Here is a 16,028-nt window from a genome sequence, read left to right as displayed (position 1 = left end):
ATTCATAGTTTTCGGTTTCGCTAAGATGAACAATGATACTGGGATGCCGTGGAGAACCCCAAGAAAACCCACGCAGACGGTGTTTGTCTACCACAAAGGTTACTTGACGCGAGCTGGAATCGAACATGGAACCGCACGCACAAGAGGTGAACGCTCCACTACTGAGTCACCACGGCTTCCTTACATTTAAAAAAAGGAGATTTCTGTAATGTGTTTGACGCTCTCCCACCTGGAATTAAACCTGGGGCTTGTCCACCAAAGACAAACCTTAGTCACTATACAAATGAGGAGAACAGGACACTTCATGAAGTGAATCAAACAACGGAAAACATTAGAGAATTTACTAGAATCTTCGAACTCCTAATGAAGACACACAGCATATTCAAACACCCCAAAATCTTATGCAATCAATCAAAAGTGAGCGAATATGAATTCTTTTTCTACAAAATTATTATGAGTCTTAATCGAAATGATCATGCGAACGAATTGTGATAGAATATTTGACATACTTTCCAGGCGCGTACCCCGAAAATTTTAGTTGGATAAGTCCAAAGTTTGAGAGGGGGTCCAATACTATAAGACGCTACATCTATGTACGATAGATCCGATGTAATTCTACACCTGAAAACAATACATAATTGTTAAGGTCTACCATCTATATTCTAAGAAAAAAATATAGAGTTTGATTTTTTTAAAGAAATGAAAGAGTACAGATGAAGTGTAACATCAAATCTTTAGGCTACATCAGTCACTTCTCTACTAAACTATTATAGTTTTACTACGAAAGTATACAAACGTACGCTGAGTTAAGATCCGAACACTATAGATTCTCCGTGTGAGTGCGCCCATGATGCTCACACTAGTTAAATTCAGCATAATTTTATTATGTTTATTACAGTTTTCCTATTTCTTTAGTTTTTCAATCAGATGCTCCCAATATATTACACAGTTCAGGTCCACTGCTAATTCTCTTCATATAAGACGCGAGAAAAGACAAACAATATTTTCATTGCATAATCTGTCAGCCATTTATTACTTTAAATCAACTTTGAAAGTTCGATACAGTTTAGTTTTCATATCCAAATGGTACTTAGCTTCGCTAGATTATGTTCTAACTTCTTTCTAAACTTTCACAATCCGTCAGTGCACTAATGGTCGTGTGCACCAACGAAGTTCAACTCTTGAAGAGGGTCATAACCAAGCTCGGTGAAAATGTCTGTTGCACCAACAACGTTCAAGGTTAAGACTGGGTCAAATGGTGGATAAACTTGGTTTCAGCTTGAGGTTTAAGTTGAATTTGGGGTTAAAGCTTTATTGATCAAAGCCAGTCTGTTTACATTCAATAATGTCTCTTTATTTTTCCTCTAATGAAATTACAATACATTTCTCGTGTTGGTAAAAAGATTTCGCTCGTGGTTTCATTATTTCTTCCGTCACAATTACGATAACTGAAATTGGACTACTCACAACATTATGCACACAATCTCCATCACAATTACGATCACTGATATTAGACTACTCACAACTCTATGCACACAATCTCGAAAGTCGAAAAGACCGGCACCCGGTATGCTTTCTTCATTTGTTACTTTGTTAAACGAAGATTAGAAACAAAAGACGACAACCAATCAGAGTCGATTTTACAAACTGACCGAAGTTTACTTAACCCCTTCAGTGCGGGTGGCGAGATAACTCGTTTTTTCAAAACGCACCTGCTGTGCGGATGGCATATATATACGCTTTCATTTTGCTTTGGCTATTTTGTATTGCGTATGGCGAATATACTTGCCCATAGTATGAGTAATGTTATTCCTGACAATATTTATCGAGTTTGCGCTCACATAGGAACCCCAAGAGACAACACAGAAAAATTGGGCTTAATCTTTTGAGGCATTCCCAAATTTTGTGTAACCTAACCATATGATGATGATGATGATAACCATAAATACGACAATGACAAGTTATAGTAGCTAATTAGAAGCAACAAAGATCATAATGCAGAAAATTTCATTGTGATTGCTTGAGAGGTTCAAAAGTTATTAGAAATTCCAAAGCTCTAAAAAAAAAAAAAAATACCTACACTTTCTACAGCGGTTCGCATCTGAAAATTACGCACTGAAGGGGTTAAACGAGATGTATTGAACTTCGACTTCCAATGGTACAACAAACGTCCTGGAACCACGTTTAGACTTGAAAGTTTAATGTTGAACGCGTTTGAGTGAACGTTCGTTTAAACTTCATTGGTGCACACGGCTGTAAAAGATATACAGTAGTTTGCAATCGCTCAACAGAATCCTCTACGAAATACTATACTCTAATGATAAGATTTTTCTTACAAATCTTTCGAAAAATGCTCCCGTATTTAACAGGCCTTAAATTCACTAGTATTGAGAAAGGAAAACCTAACACTACAAACCTATTGAGGACGGTATACGGGAGTATACGAAATATATCAACTAATTTCTTTATAGTACAGCATATACTTAGTTTAATTGCGAGATGTAATGGAGGTATAAGGACGGATATAAACTATAGTTTTGAAAACGGTCGAGCGAATACCTACCAAAAATTCTAGCAGATCATAGTTGTTGGATATTATGGAAATGAAATAATAACTAGCAAACACATTTATAAATCAACCAGTATACCATCACACAACAAGCTTTCACTTTTGCTACTTTGAAATACATTGAGAGAATATTTTTTCTGCGAATAAAGTATAATCTCAGAAGTAAGTTACGCGCCCCTAAAAAAAAAACAAAAAAAAAAAAAACAAAAAAAAAAAAACACCTTTCCATGTTTTTTTAGAAGTGATACAGCTGAACGTACGTTACCCCAAATACCAATAATCGTCTTTTCCTATTTGCCATGTGTTAAAGATAAATATTGAAAAAGAAAAATCAGTTCTAAAATTTCCTTCAGGTTCCTACAATACAGAAGATAAGATTTTACCATTGTAGTAATGTTATCAAGTACAGTATGTTTTGATAAGCTATTCGCTTTTCTTACAAACATTCTGTTTATTTAGGCAAGAAAACCGTAACCTAAAGAAAAATCAGAGGTTTTTCTATTTAAAAAAAAACTTGAAAATAAAATAAAATTTAAATTTGTTCTGCGTTAACTTCTCTAGGGAAGGGTTCTAAACCTCTCACTCCCCTCGATACGACCTAGGAATGCCATATTTTTGGTTGTTCCATTAGTTATTTCATTAGAAGAAATTGAGATAAAAAGAAATGTAGATAACCGATTGAAAGAATGAGTTATATACTACTATATTCTTCTATCTTAAATTGCAGAAGTTCATTCTTTGATTCTGTTTAAAGAGCCACATTACTGGAAATTAGCCAACAACTGTTGTCAGCGCTGCTCATTCAAATTTTCATTTGAACGTCAGGAGATCGCAGTTCCTTCGCTCAGCTGCCCGCGTTTCCCTACTGTACTACACAAAGAGCGGTCTATCACGCTCGCAGCTCTGTTGTGAACGTTGTGTAATGATGGAATGTATACACGCAAGGGGTAAAACAAGCGGAGGGTAGAAACGAAACGAGAATATAATAATATTCTAAATATTATTAAATTTCTTAAGGAGCAACAAACAGCGCACAATATTTGATGGTTCACGTGCTCTTGCGAACTGCACAAGGCGACGCTACTGTGTGTTTATTTACCTTTACATTTCTCTTGATGGTTCCTTCTTCACACATTTTCCGCAATAAATTATTTTCTTTCTTTTTGTGTTCTCTTTCGTTCTCCTCATTACTTTTTCTATATTACTTCGTTTTAAATTATAATTTCTTCACCTCATTCTTCTATTTCTTTTCTTATGCTGTAACTTCTCTACCTCGTTTACTTCATTATACTTTAATTTGTGTCTTATTTATTTGTATTTTAGATTCTATAATAGCTACTTCTCTATAGTTCATATATCTATTATATGAAAGAGAAAAGTTAATTTGTGTATGATGGAGTCAAAGTAAAACGACTGAACCGTTATAAATTAAATTTTGGATATAGATATCAACTACCTCGAACTGTATTTTTCTATTATGTTACTTTGATTGAAATATAGTATGTATCCTAAGGGGGAGGATCATAATTTATGTAAAAATTTGAGTAGTTCACGAACCTATCAGGTTAGGAAGATGAAATTTGGTGTATAAACTCCACATTGAAACAAGCGGTTACATGTTCCAGCATTTTTGAAAATTTCTGTTGTAAAGGGGAGGGAGCATTTTCAATGTAAATAAAAATAAAATGTAAGAATATTTGACGGTCAACTTCTCCTAGACGGCAGCACGGAATTAGTGAGTTTTGATATGTGAGTAGACCACAGCCTAATTTTGGCTTTCATCAGATTTATCAGCATGGGCGGTGAGAAAGAGTGAAGATGAGAAGGAGTGACATGTTAAAAAAATCTAAAACGACCACTATTAGTGGGTAATCTATAGCTTTCGGGATCGCTGAGATGAATAATGACTTACCCGATGCCATTTAAGTCATTATTCATCTCCATTGGTATGAAGGTGAGGAGTGGAGGGTTGGCAGAGGTGGCATGTAAAAGTAATTGAAAACGACTTTTATTATTGTCCAATACATAGTTTTCGGGTTGCTGGTATGAATAGTGAGATTCTCAATGTCTTTACGTCCACTTTTTATCTCCCATTGGCATAAGTAGTGGGAGGAGGTGACATATAAAAGTAATCGAAATAAATCGATATTAATATCTAATCCATAAGTTTGGGAGTTCTTGAGTTGAATAATGACTTTCGCGATGTTGTTTAGTTCAAATCCATCCCCAATTGACATGGGACGTGGATTGCGGTGCGAATGGGGTGATATTACGGATTTTTATCAGTACACTTTCATGGAAGTGAGTATCCTAAATGGGGAAGGAGGGTTGAACTACTTTTCACAGATCTATTCTGCAAGTGTGAAGAACGGGCATTTCAGCTAGTACTGAGTAAAATAATACTTTTTTTCTTAGGTATAGCTACATTTATTTTAAAATATTCTATGAATAAGTGATTAACACGTGTGTTTCTATGCGCATGGTGACGATTCTGAATCCTAGTGTGGGTATTTGGCTTGTATACAAATCCAATAAAGCACGGATTGAACGGTAGATACTTTCTCATATAAATCATAGTGGATTTTAGCTTAAAGTGATCTATGAGTATCGTAATAATTCATCTTACACCAGGACATTTTACTTAAAAATGGACAATGCAATTCGACAGGAACAATGTATCTGGTTTACGTGTGTCTATTTAGCGAAATGGTTGAGGCGTTCTCGACACTAAGGTCCATTGGTAGAATGGTAGTTTTGATTTTTAGAAAATATAAATGAAATTTTGTAATACTTTTATTTCCCAATCTTGAAATTTATAATGCAAGTGAATTTTTAAAGTTATGTTTAACATCAAAACACAATAAAATATAGCAACAGAGAGAAGTAGTTTCCATCTTTCGCATTACATCTATGGATCTTTATTGTAGAGAGTACCTGGACCAATAACTTTGTTTCAGAAAGAGCACTTTGAATAATTTTGTTGATAGTAATTTCCTTGATAATAATTTATTGTTTATGTTTGATGTGTTTGTTTCAGAAAAGGCAGAGACAACATCGAAAATATCGATGATGACGTCATCTTCCAGCATGGAGGGCGTTCCAGCATCTGGCCCAAGTGGAACCAGTGTCCTAACTTCTTTCATGTATCCTATCCCATTAACCACTCCAATCGCCCGGGGAATGACGCCATCATCGATAGTACCCCTTTCCTTTTCCCAACCAATTCCTTTTTTGACGTCAGTTCCCGGGAGAGTTCTTCCTGTATCTTACAGTACATTTCCTGTTTTCTCAACATTAACTCCAACAGTAAAACATACCACTTTTACACCAACTTCTCATTCATATGAAGAAACTACATTATTACGAACAACTCAGTCTAAAATTAACAAAACGAAATCCACTATACCCTCTTCCACAAGATTCGTTTCGCCAAAGACACAGTATACAATGTCTACGAAACCAACGCCGAAGACACAGTATACAATGTCTACGAAACCAACGCCGAAGACACAGTATACAATGTCTACAAAGCCAACGCCGAAGACACAGTATACAATGTCCACGAAACCAACAAGCACTGAAGTAAATATTATTATCACAAAACCAGTAACAAAAACTACTGTTGTAAGTAAAACCAACCCACAAACTTATTTTAAGAGTGAAACCAAATCTTCTACTGTTACACTTGAAACAAGTAACACAGCTATTAGATCTACTTTTACAACAGAATCTTGGAAACACAATGGATTACCTTATCCCATTTCCGTTCAATACCCAATAACCTCCAAAAGTGATATGGAGCCTGACAACTCTCTTGACTCTTCAGGTGGCGTTCCAGCAGGAGCTGTTCTTCCTAAGAAGGGTCGTGGGTTCTCTCTTGTTGCTATTGTTGGGATATCTGCAGGAATAGGGCTGTTGATGATTATCACTAGCGTTGCAGCGTGCACTGTTGTTCGTCGACGCCGAAGGGAAAAGGAGCAACAAGGCATTGCGGAAGACTCTGACGTAAGATATTTGACATCTGATGAACACTTGGATTTTAACTTAGCGAAACCTGCAATAGGCGATGACGATCTTTGACTAGATGTTGAGAACTTTGTGGCTAACACAGAAAACATTTAACTTGCCAAGATAAAATCCAGTGATATAGATCAATTATTTATTACAACTCAAACGAAAGATTTTTAAGAACTTTTAGATCTGCTATACATTATGAGATAAATCCTAAGAAATATCTTCGAAAAAAATTTACAACACATCTCGTAGGAAATCCTACTCTCTTGTGTCATAAACGTGAGGATTTTTCCTGTCTGACAGAATGACGTTGCGAGATGTTGATCCATAGTGCATTGTGGTTAAAAAAAAAAAAAAAAAAGGCGCCTAAATTTGAACAAGCAATCGGTAATATGGAAATAGTGTTAACATGCTCATGATTCCCTCTTAAATATCGTGCACAGGTTACTTCACATCGTGGACAAATATGACAGCTGACGGGAAGAAAACAAATCTGTTTTTACTTTCTGTCACTTGATGTCGCTTAAATCGAAATCTTACGAGTTTTCTTTCCGAAATAGAGCGTATTCTAAACAAGAGAAATCTCATAGGATCATTCAGAGCATAGGAAATGACATGCGACCTGATGCCATACACGTTGAGATTTTTACTCAAGCACAAATCGTAAGAGATTTCCTAGGATATATGCTATAGTGTATAAAAGGTCTTATTCTAACTCGTATATGAGGACTCAGTGAAACTAGTTGTACATAACAATAGATCTTTTGGCTTAATTCTTACGTAAGAAGAATATATGAAATTACATTGTGAAATAAATCACCTGGAAAATTTGTATAACGTTATATAAAATTGTGTGAGACAAGGATTGTGAATAAAGCATTTGTATAAATAAATTTAATGAAATAAACCGAACAAACGCACGTATACATTAGGGTATTAATAATAAACATAAAGTGTTTCAATGAGAAACAATATATGAAGTGAATGTATAAAACAAATTTTAAACTCAAGACAGAATGAATGTAATATTATGTAAAATATCACACGTTAAACTTGTATTATCTATTTGTTTTAAACAAATAAAAGTCTTTCTTAAATGATTTATATTATTTAAATATTATCCACTCTTTGTCTAAGAGAAAAATATATTCATTCAGAAAATTATGGCAAAGCTGATGAATGTGGTAGCGTGGTCAGTGTTAACATTAAGGTTAACAATATATTTTATAAACAAACAAACCTAAGACATAAAGTGTGTAAAATCCAGTGCAATAACAAAAAATGAACTGCCAGGAAGTAGCCAGAAAGTACATCACTTCAGAAATAAAACAACTAAGAAGAAAATTCTCACTATATATATCTGGTTCTGAAAAATCAAATCTCGTATATTCTGTCTCTGCCACATAAATCTCGATTATTAGAATGTATGAATCATTTCGGCAATCTCCACTCTTTTTATTGTATTAACATTTCACTTAATCAAAACATAAGTGTGCTCACATACTAGTCGAGATAAAATTTCCGGTGTTTTCCAAACATTATAATAAGGAAGCAATTGTTGTAACGAGTGTGTACTAGATACGAAGTGGTGGATGTATTGAGGTAAGTGGGTATAATCCAGTCATGGGAGGATGAACGTTATCTTGTGAGCTATGCAAAGAACGAGTTTCTAATATTCTACAATCAAAATGGACCTGGTTTGTACTAGGGCTGAATAAAATGTAATGGCAACATTGTTTATGTCTCTTTATGTACAGAAGAACACCTGTTACATTCCTTCAATGTAGTCGCCTCACAACTCTATCATCTTTTGTCACACTGAGAAAAATCCGTTCCCCGGACAGCGGTACATTGTACAAATATACGGAATCCTCTTGCTTACTACAGAAATCAGTAAGGAACATGTTATCCATATGCTACATACGCACTACCTTTAGATGTTACATCATGCCGTTGCAGGATGTCTGACATCTAACAGTTTTCCGTATATCACATGCATATACTTATGTTACATTCCTCAGCTATATGTTATAAATTGTAGGTCCATTTGTATATGAGATCCTGACCACCTATATTGTTTCATACGGAAAATACGTATAGATACGGAAAGTATTATACGTATACGGAAAGTATTATAAAACATGTATTTTCAATTATACGTCTGCTGTACGTTAAGTCCAAAAACTACAGGAATTACGCATGTAACCTACCTTTTTAAGTACGCCACCTACATTTTTTCTCAGTGCACACATGTGGAAGGCATCGTACATCGTCGCTGCGTCCAGTTTTATCGATGTGTTGCAGAGACCGACATAGGGAGCGGATGATAGGTTTTCTTGTATTATAGTGCTTCCTGCCAAGCGATTATTTCATTTTGGTGAAAGGTCGTCGTGAAGTCCCTGAAAACATTGTTGTGTACTGCGCTCACGTGTCGCCGTACGCATGTTGTTTGTTTATCCAAAACATATTGTTATGGGGCTTCCACTTTTACCTTCTACTTTACAGAGCTGCTGCTTTTGGCTGGATAATACACAGTCGTTGTCACTCGCCACACTTTATCGCCTTATATTCCCGGGTCAGTTACGGAAGGAACTCTTGTGGTGCTGAGACGTGAGAACAATATTGTCACTACTTTTTATTCAACCTATGTATTTGGACAATAATTTCTAAACAAGCTTTGGTAATTTGTATCATGTCAATTTTAGTGCTTAACTAACACTCACTCTCGCGTTTAGTTCTCTTGTATAATCGTTTCTGAAAAATTTGCACACAGAAAGGCCATTAATATCAATGAACCAACAGTAAGTCTCTCTTTCTGTGTCCTTTCTGTATAGACAGAAATAGACTATATGGTATCCTAAAGTTCTCTTTGAAAGTTTTAATTAAGAAGTATGAAGAAAGTAATTTGAAGCATTTCGTGGAAAATTGTCAGAGAAACTCACCCATTAGTAAAGTAGCCTCGACTTTTTTTTTTTTTTTTTTTAGAGATTGTAAAATTGTTAACGCGATATCTATTTACGAAGTGTGATTAATGGTGGAAGATTTATGTTTACTTCATTGATGTTAGAATTGATAGAATGAGATAGCATGTAAGTTCGGAGAACCCAGAGAAATCCCTTTATTCCTGCCATATACTACCCAACGATATTTGCAATAGGGGGAAAGTTAACTGAAAGGAAAAAATCCTGACTTAAAAAAAACAGTGAAAATGATCCAGACTAGGAATGGGCACGAGCGAGTTCGAGCGAGTTTTCATTGAAACTCGACTCGACTCGAAACAAACATCTTTGAGCTCGACTCAAGAACTCGGCTCGAAAAATTTCCTCCAACTCGAGTCGAAACTCGACTCAAATTTGACTCGAGTCGAGCCAAAACGACTCAAATCGAGCCAAATGAAGGTGTGTAGATTCAGGTATCTTCTTCAAGTATCCTACATAGACAATATAATTATTATCAATGACACTACTACTACTATAACATTATTATTATTATTATTATTATTATTATTATTATTATTATTATTATTATTATTATTATTATTATTATTATTATTATTATTATTATTATTATTACACCACTGTGTATAAACATGAAAGATAGGCGGTTTGTATCTGAATACTAAAAACTAGTTGACTGCTAACCTCGGTAATCGTGAAGTCAAGGAGGCAAGGACATCATTCACTAGGTTCTGGGTTGAGTTCCGGAGGAGCAAGTATCCGGGCTCGAACCAAAAATCGTTAAAAGTTAGAGAGCGCCGGCCAAACATGTTCAAAACTGCTTGGCCCAGTTTTAGAGTTCTCAACTGCTCGAGCGGCTCGGCTCAGCTTATTCAGTATCGAGCCGAGCCAACAGCTCACCCAACCAAGCCGGCTTGAGCCGAAACAAACCGAGATGATGGCTCACCCCAACCGAACCGGCTGGAGCTGTTCGCTCAATTGAACCGAGCTGAGCCGGTTAACATCACTACCCGGGTTGGGCTTCTGCTTCAGCTCAAAACTTCGACCTTGCAGGTCTCAGCCTTGGTGGTAAGAACTACAGTATATACTTATATTTGTGCTCATGACATTTGAGGCTGCCCTGTTATAAAATCCACTGTCGTTTTGTTAATCGGGACGAGACGAGATGCGAGCAGTGTCCCACCTCGTGAGCAACACTAAAAATATTCCACAACACTAAAAATATTCCATATATTACATTTCTCATAGCTTTCGCTTACCAGCCTAATCAGGCAGTGATTTCAAAACGAGCTAAAACGAGCTAAACGAGCGAGCCATTTATCAAACTCGACTCGACTCGAAACTCGACCTTAAAACAGTGATTCGGCTCGGAACTCGACTCGAGAAAATTACCTTTGACTCGACTCGAATTAGCTTCGAGTTTCGAGTCGAGTCGAGTTTTAGCTCGACTCGTGCCCATCCGTAATCTAGACAGAAGGAAATTCGTAAAAATCTAGTGTAATTTTTTTTTGTGCTTTTGTAGGCAATCTAGGTTTTTGTGAACAGAAGGTACCATTTGAAAGCTTGTTTTACTCTGAAAAGAATAACGTATTAAGCATAATACTAATATGAATAGAATTGTCTCTGGAAATTTTTATTGCATGTCCAACTTCTTCCCCAATTTATCAAATTTGGTACTATCAAATAGGACTAAGGAATATTTTTGCCCGTAACTATCCTAGATATTACAATGATAGTTGGGCATTTTAATTTTGTACAGACAATTGTAACTTTAAGGTAACTTATATTCGGATGCCTGTAGCAGTTCCGCTTCAGAGAGCACAAATTTTAGCAAGAAGGAGTTTTGGAGGCATTTTTTCATTCTAATCTAAATTTCTCTTCAACCGCATATCATGAACACATGCGCATGGTATCGTTTGAAAGCTTGTCTCAATATGAAGAAAATGACGTACGAAAACAACGACACTCGCATGAATAGTACGGAAGTACTAGTTACTTAATTGAGAGGCAAAATTTTCCTCTGAAAATTCAGAAATTCAATAGGGTTAAGTCTAGGAAGCTCACATGGGCAGATCATGTACCCAGGTTTGAAGAATGTAAAAACGCTTTCAGAATTTTAACTGGAGACCTAATTGAAAAAGAGCAGGGGAAAAGAAAGGCGCAAATGGGAGAAATAACATAAATCTTGTAGAAATAGAAATACAAAATAGAACTGGGTTCAGTTGGCTAAAAACAGAAGTCAGTGGTGAGCTTTTGTGAATGTAACATTGAACTTTTCAGTTTCATAGGTCACAGAGTTAGACAACATTGTTACTGGCCCCATGTGGTGTCGATGTTATTAAATCAATACTTCCGAAATCTTGTTCGTTTAATACTTACTGCAATTGAATCAATAAATTCAACCACATTCGGCGTTGTTAGGGCTGTCCACTTGGTGTTGTTAAATCAATAATTTCAGTATGTCGTTTGTTTGTTCCCAAACTAAAGTTTGGGCAGGAAAATTTTTGTCCACGATCTTTCATGTCGAGAATGGCCTGAAACAAGGAGATGCGTTGTCGCCATTATTACTCAACTTTGTCCTGGAATACGCTATAAGGAAAATCAAAGATAACATCCAGGGCCTAGAGTTAAATGGTATTCACCAAGTTATGGTGTATGCTGATTATGTAAATTTAATAGTGGATGACAGGACAACAATAGAAAGAAATGCAGAGGTCTTATTAAACGCTTACAGGGACCTGGGTTTAGAAATAAATGCAGAGAAAACTAAATACATGCAAGATCGTCGGGATCGTAATACTGCAAGTTATGTATGTGTTAAAATATCAAACAATATTTCTGATAAGTGTACGTCACTTTCAAATATCTAGGATGAATATTAACAGACGTAAACCATATTCACGAAGAAATTAAATGTTGACCAAAAGCAGGGAATTCGTGTTATTATTCAGTTCAAAATCTCTTGTCGTCACGAATTCTGTCGAGGAATTTGAAACTTAAAATATCTAAAACGATAATCATGCCTATTGTTCTGTATGGTTGCGAAACAAGGTCGCTTACGTTGAGCGAAGAACATAGACTGAAAGTATTTGAGAATAAGATCCTGAAACGAATATTCGGACCCAAGAGGAACGGGAATGGGGAATGGCGGAAACTTCATAACGAGGAACTACATAATTTATATGGTTTACCAAACATTATTAGGGTAAGCAAGTTTAAGAGGCTCAGATGGGCAGGTCATGTCTAGGCAGGATGGAAGAAAGTAGGAACGCTTTCAAAGTCTTAACTGGAAAACCATTGGAAAACGACGATTAGGAAGACTTAGGCGCATATGGAAAGACAATATTAAGATTGATCTTGCAAAATAGGAATACAAAGTAGAAACTGGATCCAGTTGGCTAAGGATAGGAATCAATGGAGAGCTTTTGTGAACGCGGCATTGAACCTTCGGGTTCCATAGGCCATACACAATGGCGTAACTGAGAGGCCTGCAGGGTTTGAGGGCCCACCTCGAAGGAAATGCCAAGAACTATAGGCTACAAAAAGTGAGCTGAATACGGAAGTTTCCATGAACAACGTTATTTACTTTAGAAAATAAAAAATATGCTCTGGGTGAAAATTCATCCATTCTGTTCAGTTTAAAACATCAGTTTAAAAAATCATCTTAGCACTCGAAGGTTAAAGGAAAATAAATTTTGGCTTTTTCGGTGAGTATTCATTTTAATTGTAATTTTATTATACTCCATGGATTTATTAACCATTGTCTTCTACAGGGACATAATATAGTGGGAAGTAAATGGGCATGGAAATGGGTACCCAAAAATAATCCTGCGGGGGGCGACATTTTTGCGTTACGCTACTGGCCATACAGTTAGTTATGTCGTTCGTTTTGTAATTCTCGTAGTTTTACTACAGTAGTTGAATTGTCGAATCCAACAATATTTGAAAATCTCACATATTTGCTGTCTCATTCATCTGAATAACATACACTTCTGTTTAAGAATTGCAATTCCCAGAACGAATGGCCCAGAATGAATCCAAACTTTTTGAATATATATAAGGTTGTTGTATGAGGAAGTGATTAAAATTTCAGAGAAAATTTCACGTATGGGAGGCAGCGACCTTTTGACTGTAATCGGAGTCGCACCACACAAGGTCACTGCATGTCACAGGGAGGCAGTAGATAGTGGTCAATTAAAGTGGAAACACGTAGGAAAGGGCCAGCATGCCTCGTTGACGTCAATGGGCGCAACATATGCAGTTGAGTGAGTTCAAACGGGACACAATGATCGGTCAGTAGAAACCGGGTTTATCGTACCACGAAATTGCTTCTCGTACAGGATATGCTACGATGTCAGTTATGTGTGTCTGGAAGCAATCATACAAAGCGAAGAGCAGGGACTAAATCACACGATGTTACCATAGCACGGAATGACAGACACATTGTCCGGATATCGATAATTGACCGGACAGCGGTGTCCAAAGTATTGGCTCAACGCTAGAGCACTGTTACGGGTTTTGCATATCTACGTCGACTGTTTGACATCGTTTGCTGGAAGATCAACTGGTAGCTCGCATATCGTTGCGACAGCTCTTCTTGACCAGAAACCACAAACGCATGGGACTGATATGGGCACGCGAACACCGTCACTGGCGTGGTGTTTTCAGATGAGTCCCGTTTCTACCTGTCCCACAGTAATGGTTGCATATGCATACGACGCTACCGTCGTGAGTGTAATATGCCAGCTTGCATTGTTGAGCGTTATAGCGGACAAACGTCCAGTGTGATGGTGTGGGGCGCCATTGGCTACAACATGCGATCGCAACTCATTCTTATCCAGGGTAATTTGAACAAAAACCGGTATATTGTGAGGTTTTAGAGCCCATGGTGATGCCCTACCTACATGCAACTAAAGACACCATATTTCAGCAAAACAGTGTCAAGTCACATGTAACGAGGAACGCGCAAACTTTCACTGCAGAATGCCAGGTATCACTACTTCCCTGGTCTTGCCGGCCGCCTGATATGTCGCCTATCTAGCATGTCTGGGAAGTGATTTTGCGCAAACTTCTTCGTCACGGTCCGCTACCGGCAAATCTGCATGCCTTGTGGACTCGGGTACAAACCGCGTGGCAGAATATCCTCTAGGAAGACATCCAGCACCTTCTTGATTCCATGCCAGGACGTATATAGGCTCTGATCTTAGCACGTGGTGGATTCACATGATATTGATTTTTCAAGGTCATAGGTTATGTACAGTTCTGTAATTCTAATCATTTGTATCTTGCCATGTATCAGGAATAAATTTCATTATTCTAGCATAGGTCTTTCTGGATGTAGCAATTTTCATAAACAGTAGTGTATTTTCCCTTAACATCAGTGTTAAAACCGTACTGTTTAGTCACGTGACTTACTACCCCCTCCACCAGTACCATTAAACCCCATTAGTACATTCTTCCACATATTCAATTGTCGTTTTCCTTGTCGTTGCAATATCATCAACCCATTTAGATGGCTTAGCCGTTAAGATGTGTTACTAGTATTCTTCATTGCTCGTATGAAATTGATTAGTTGGTTAATTTTCGTTTCATAAGAAAACTGAAACTTAAAAAAAAAAAAAAAAAAAAAAAAAAAAAGAGTTCTTTTTTTCTCCTTCCACTCATTTCTGTGTACGAGTAACTTGAAGCTACTACTTTTATTGCCGTGAATTAGTCAATATCCGTGACCTAGCAATCAGATATTGCAGTCTACAGTATATATTTTTTAATGGACCCTTTCAGCGCTACAGCATTAGTTCATTTTAGCATTAAGCACAGAAGTTATTTTTTTTCTTGTTAAATAGCACTGGCGACAGCATGTCTATTTGCTTATGTTGAAACATATTCTTGTACCAGCAGGTTCATAGCATTACTTGGGTAAGTTTTCGTAAATTTTAGTTTTCATTTTTAAAATATTTATTTGGATTGATGCCCTGTATATATTAACAATGATTATTAATTCCCGACTATATCATTGTTAGACTGACTGATCAACATTTTTATATCGATCACGGAATGCGAAATACTTTTATTCAAAACTATGTTAAACGTAGTCAACTATACACGCCTGAAATAATAATAATAAAAAAAGATAGACTCAGAAATGTGACAAAACTTCTGATCTGAAGGTAGCTTCTTCTCTCTGCTACTGGAGTTAATTTCACATACAAACGATAGTTTGATGCCTTACGTAAATATATTGACTAACTTGAAAATATAACTAGGCAATTTGTAAGTAGAACACTATTGTTTTATGTATGGTATACTAATTCTAATTGATTTTATATCAGGATTATAGTGATAGTAAACCAGGAACGTATACTTATTTTGGAGCCAGGGTCGGTCTGGCTCACCCAACGGTGGACCAACGCTGTTGAGTGGGCCAATATGATAAAGAGGAAATTGCCTCCATAATTTTACGAAAAATATTTTGTCTAAAAATTTCAATT

The 16,028-nt window shown here is 36.5% G+C and overlaps 1 protein-coding gene across 2 annotated transcripts in view; it reads left to right on the top strand.

Moving 5' to 3' along the window:
- The window catches only part of LOC145686240 (uncharacterized), a 142,306-nt gene extending 134,638 nt beyond the window's left edge, over nt 1-7,668 (top strand). Inside the window, exon 9 of one of the 2 annotated variants that reach the window (XM_081759331.1) lies at nt 5,607-7,668. In XM_081759331.1, coding sequence (XP_081615457.1) covers nt 5,607-6,649 — 1,043 coding nt within the window. In that variant the 3' untranslated portion in view covers nt 6,650-7,668. The remainder of the gene's footprint in view (nt 1-5,606) is intronic. The other variant, XM_081759332.1, reaches the window with a different exon arrangement.
- Nucleotides 7,669-16,028: the final 8,360 nt, after the last annotated feature.

The sequence above is a fragment of the Thermobia domestica genome, chromosome 5, assembly GCF_964235325.1.
Source record: "Thermobia domestica chromosome 5, izTheDome1.hap1.1, whole genome shotgun sequence".
NCBI classification, from domain to species: Eukaryota; Metazoa; Arthropoda; class Insecta; order Zygentoma; family Lepismatidae; genus Thermobia; species Thermobia domestica.
This window is presented reverse-complemented; position numbering and strand designations above follow the sequence as displayed.